This window comes from Triticum aestivum, chromosome 7B, assembly GCF_018294505.1.
Source record: "Triticum aestivum cultivar Chinese Spring chromosome 7B, IWGSC CS RefSeq v2.1, whole genome shotgun sequence".
Classification (NCBI taxonomy): Eukaryota; Viridiplantae; Streptophyta; class Magnoliopsida; order Poales; family Poaceae; genus Triticum; species Triticum aestivum.
Genome location: NC_057813.1, coordinates 757,846,992 through 757,851,719, shown reverse-complemented (window position 1 = coordinate 757,851,719; position 4,728 = coordinate 757,846,992). Strand labels below are relative to the sequence as shown.

The window sequence follows — 4,728 nt, the reverse complement described above, 5'->3', positions numbered from 1 at the left end:
ATAGTGTACAAACGTAATAATTTTGGAACTATATAGTTCCAAAATTACTACATTTTGTACACTATTCTAAGCCAGAGTGTAGAATAGCTATTCTTTGCCACTAGGAAAAAAGTGTACAAAATGTAGTAAAATAGCATACAAAATGTAGTAATTTTAGAACCATATATTTTATTATCTAAGTCACTATTTTACTATATTGTTCTGAAACTAGAAGGGGTTGTGTGGTGAAACCACCATGCCTTCCAATTGGAGGGGGTGGGGACAAGAGTCATTATGGGGAAGTTCGATTGGGAGAAGGTGGTGCTCTTTGAGTAATACACGTACCTATGACTTAAGATGTTTGCCGATATGTTTACAAAGGGGATACCAACGTCTACATTCAATGAATTTTGGTTCAGTTTTATGCATCTGTCCACCAGACATACATACTGCGGCGGTGTGTTAAGTAATGTTTCGTTGCATGTAGTTCACCTACATCGAGTCATTAGCCGTAGATGAAATCTATTGCCGAAGCTACCAATGATGTTTGTTGTACACAATGGTACATTATGTGTGCCACTCATGTTGTACTATATATACATGATCAATGCAATGTTGAACTTCCAACTCTCTTCTACGAACACTAATCGAGATAAATGTTTTGTGCAGTTGAACAAACTCACCTCAGATGTGATCTCTTTGTATTGCAGATAAACGGCTTTCAGTGTCACCTCGTGCACCATCTTCCCAAACTCTTTGGTTTCCACAAAAAAATGATCAGACTCGGATTTGTCTTCGAATACCTCATACTTGTCTGCCACTAAAGTGCTCTGAACGACGAGATCAAAGTCTATTTCTGTCTTTAGCTTCATCTCCTCTTTCATTGTCACAATCAAAGTGTAAGTGGATCTATGAGGCACAATGCCGTACAACGGCAGCTCTGCAAACCACCATGGAGACTTACGACTCCTGTCTACAAGTCTAAATGCCACATTTTCATCAGTGTTATTTGTTAGGTGTATTGAGCATGGATTGGGCCCATTGGAATGATAGGGGAAGCGGAGTTTCTGCGGGAAGACATCAAGTAGCTTGTTGATGGACCCTGCGATTTCCTGCTAAACAGATGAAGCAGTGGATTGCAAATTAAGAGTGCATACAACGGGCAAGAAATAATTAATAGCCACATATTAAATATTCTTTCACGAAGGCCAAAATCCATACATTAAATAAGACCAAGCCTTACAAGAACACCCCAGATGAAAATTATAAGTACAAATAGACGATGGCGTGCCGCGAGGCTAGCTCAATGCCGCACTTGATCCAAGTCGCCGGAGGTAGGGAGTCATTGTAGCTGTGGCTGAGAAGTCACCGGACGTTGCCAGGAGATGCTAGCGGCAATGATCCGAAGCATGGACCATCGACTTGGATAAGAAGGTGAATGCAAAGGCTAGACATGGAGACCCAACTCCATGTCGATGCTCAAAAGGTTGTCGCTCCAGCCGCCAACACTTTCACGTCTACCGCCAGCACCACCACAAACTGTGGTAGAGGCATTGTTATTGACGACCCCCCCCCCCCACACACACACACAACCCAATGGATTGGATCTTGGTAAACCAACCTTCACACGCCCCTCGGAGACACCGGATCCACTACCACCGTGAAGTGGACGGGCCGGAGGTACTTATTCCACTGCGTAGTCTGCTCCACTCCCCGTACGAACGACACAAGGACGCCAAAACCTAACAAACCAGACCAAGACTCTTCATGAGCACGAAGATCAATGATCTCCTTGCCTCCGGGTGCCGAAGTAGGCCACCGGAGCCGAGGAACACCGACAAGAATTAGTCAGCTAGGATAACAGTTGTGTGGTGGCTAGGGTTGTACAGTGCCAGTGCGTTGTCATGGCTTAATTAATCGTTACCTATTAAATCAACTAGATGATGCCCCGTGCGTTGCTGCAAGAACTTTGTTAAAATAAATGCATAAATAGTGCTAAAAACAAGTAAAACTAATGCAAAAGTAAATGTAAGATTACTCTGGAATTACATTTTGAAAATAATAAAACATATGAAGCATGTGACAAAATGATGTATAAAAAGGGAAAAACTTTTGGGTTCAAGTTAACGGAATGCCATTTATTTGAAGTATAAATGCCATTTATTTAAAGTATAAACTACATAGATTTGCTCCAAGCATCCAACACATATATACCGTCAATGACCACACGAAAGTTAATGCATCAAAATTTAGCTTGTGACTGACATGCATAATTTGCTGAGGTGTCATGGTTGTATGGATAGATTAGTGAAAAAAGTAACATATAATTACATGACTTGATTATGTGCATGGTTGTATGGAGAGAAAAGTAGGTAGTGGGTTGCAACTATTTAAGAATAGAGGACATGAATTTTACAATTAATATGAGAGATCGATCTGCATTGTTGAGAGAACCTATTACAACTATAACTCGACAAATCAACCAGGTAAGTTGTCATCAAAGTACAAAATTAAAGAACTCACCTTAGACGTTGTGTCTCCAGCATGTTGTCTCGTATCTACACTTAACTGCTGCTTACTGTGATCCGTTGATTCCTCCTGATAACTCACATTATCGATATCCATAACTGCTACTACGTTTCCTTTCCCAATCACAACCCTAACATATAATAGGTATATACCCATATAACATTATAAGTCTGGCATAAAAAATAGGAAGCATGGAAATATACGCTGTTAAGCAATAAAGGAAAAACATGAAAAATATACCTTTCCATCGCACAAGCAAGATGGTAGACATATCCAGCACAACCAATCTTGATGATCCTTTTAGGCATCGGGAGACATGAATATATCCTATGGGGATTTTTTTTTATCAAGAAGTAGAATGGAAATCCATGTATGATCGAATACATTTAGTGCAACATCAATAGTTGACTAACAAACAACGTGTCAAAAACAAATCGTTAACGAATGCGTGTGCTTCATAAGGACACCAGGTACTACATGTCAGATTACCCGCAATTTTTGGTGCTCCACAAATAAATAGCACCACCTTCTGAACCTGTAATTAGCGTTTGAAGATTGGGTTGGTACAGGACAGATGTGACTGGAGATACGCAATCAAGTGTACGTGCACATATCTTCTTCTGCCAATTCCATATCTGATTTAAGAAAACAAAACAAAGCATGCATTATGAGAAGTGCTATACATACTGTATTAGCATGTTTTTCCATGAGAATGGCAGACCTTGGCAGTCTTATCATCTGAGCCTGTAACCAAAAACTCTTGATCTTGACATGTGAAGAAATCTAAGCAGTTCACTCTGTACAAATGCCCATACAGAGCATACTTCGATTCTTTAGAATCGAGATTCCAAATCTGCACAACATTATAGCCATAAATAGGACGTCATAATCAAAGAAAATTAAGGTAGTATAGTAGCAACACTTGTCTTCATCATGCTAAAATTTGGAGCCATACCTTCACATCTTCATCTCCCATTAAAATAGTAGCAAATGTATCATTTCCATTAAATGCGACCCTAGAGAATTTGTGTTTAGAATTAAATGTCTGTGCGCACTCCCAACCCTTGTCCCAGTCCCAAAGTTTCATGTATGTACCCACTGACAGCAAATACGACTGGGTTGGATGAACAGCCAGTGATACGAGAGAAACAAATTCACCAGTTTTGAAACTTGTGATCTTTTGCATTGTTTCATAGTTGTACACATGCACGTTACCATTTACTGTCCCAGCAACAATCCATTGCTTTCTTGCAATAAATTTAACGCACGTAATTGCTGCAGTGATGCAGGAGATTGATTTATTAGTATGGCACCTTGCATGATGGAAGTATTAACAGAGGTCAGAAATCATGCCATCTGTCGCTGAAACTGAGACTTTAAACGAATCCACTTTTCTCTGCCGATATAAAGAAATTATTACTATGTTAGTCAATGGAGACCAAAGCATGCATACATGCATATCGAGGGGGGAAAGCACTGCTACATGCCTGTGTCTGATAGTCCCAAAGGCCAACATGTCCACTGTCATCTCCGATTACTATCCTACAAAAAAAATTATTAATGAATTAATTAACCACGAATTATATGTGCAATATCCCATATGCTTACACGTAAAAAAGCGAATCGTATTCATGTGCTCAGTCGCAAAAGAGAGGTCACATGCCAAATGAAACTATGGACTGATCAGGGGACCATTCCTGAGCTAAATAACACTGGAGAGCGTTGTTTCTTCACAGTTTGAAATATCAATCAAAATTTTCACTGAAGATCTTGCCAAAAATACAGAGGTGGAGGTGCCACATGAATATTCATCAAGAAAAATCGCTTCATCTTGACTACTCTGTGTTAATGCATATAGATTTTCTATGTATAAAGAATGCACTCACCATTGCTTTACTTCGTTTGTGTCTAAGGAATACTTGCTGCCGACTTTTACCATGCATATTATCTGATTCAACAAGGATATGGTTAACATCTGGCCTAGGACCCCCTCGAAGTTTTACTGCTCAGACATTGCAAACCAGAAAGAGAAGATATAATTCCTACCTTGGTTGTGGGCGAGACTGGCTGTGAAATATATGACCATGGATGCATGCACGTGTGTAAGTGCAGTCCAGAACCACCACCACAAAATACAAGTGAGAACAACACAAAAGGTGAAGTAACATAGTATCAACCTTTCAATTAAAGAGACCAACCTTTATCTATCCGGCCATCTTC

The 4,728-nt window shown here is 39.8% G+C and overlaps 1 protein-coding gene across 1 annotated transcript in view; it reads right to left on the bottom strand.

The window, feature by feature from the left end:
* LOC123158802 (uncharacterized) overlaps positions 1 to 4,728 on the bottom strand; it is a 10,351-nt gene that overhangs the window by 2,446 nt on the left and 3,177 nt on the right. Inside the window, exons 7-14 of the mRNA XM_044576642.1 lie at positions 4,555 to 4,575; positions 4,395 to 4,456; positions 3,992 to 4,050; positions 3,464 to 3,783; positions 3,229 to 3,361; positions 2,749 to 2,845; positions 2,503 to 2,638; positions 663 to 1,091 (exon numbers count right to left, since the gene is read on the bottom strand). Of these exons, the coding sequence (XP_044432577.1) occupies positions 663 to 1,091; positions 2,503 to 2,638; positions 2,749 to 2,845; positions 3,229 to 3,361; positions 3,464 to 3,783; positions 3,992 to 4,050; positions 4,395 to 4,456; positions 4,555 to 4,575 (1,257 nt within the window). The remainder of the gene's footprint in view (positions 1 to 662; positions 1,092 to 2,502; positions 2,639 to 2,748; positions 2,846 to 3,228; positions 3,362 to 3,463; positions 3,784 to 3,991; positions 4,051 to 4,394; positions 4,457 to 4,554; positions 4,576 to 4,728) is intronic.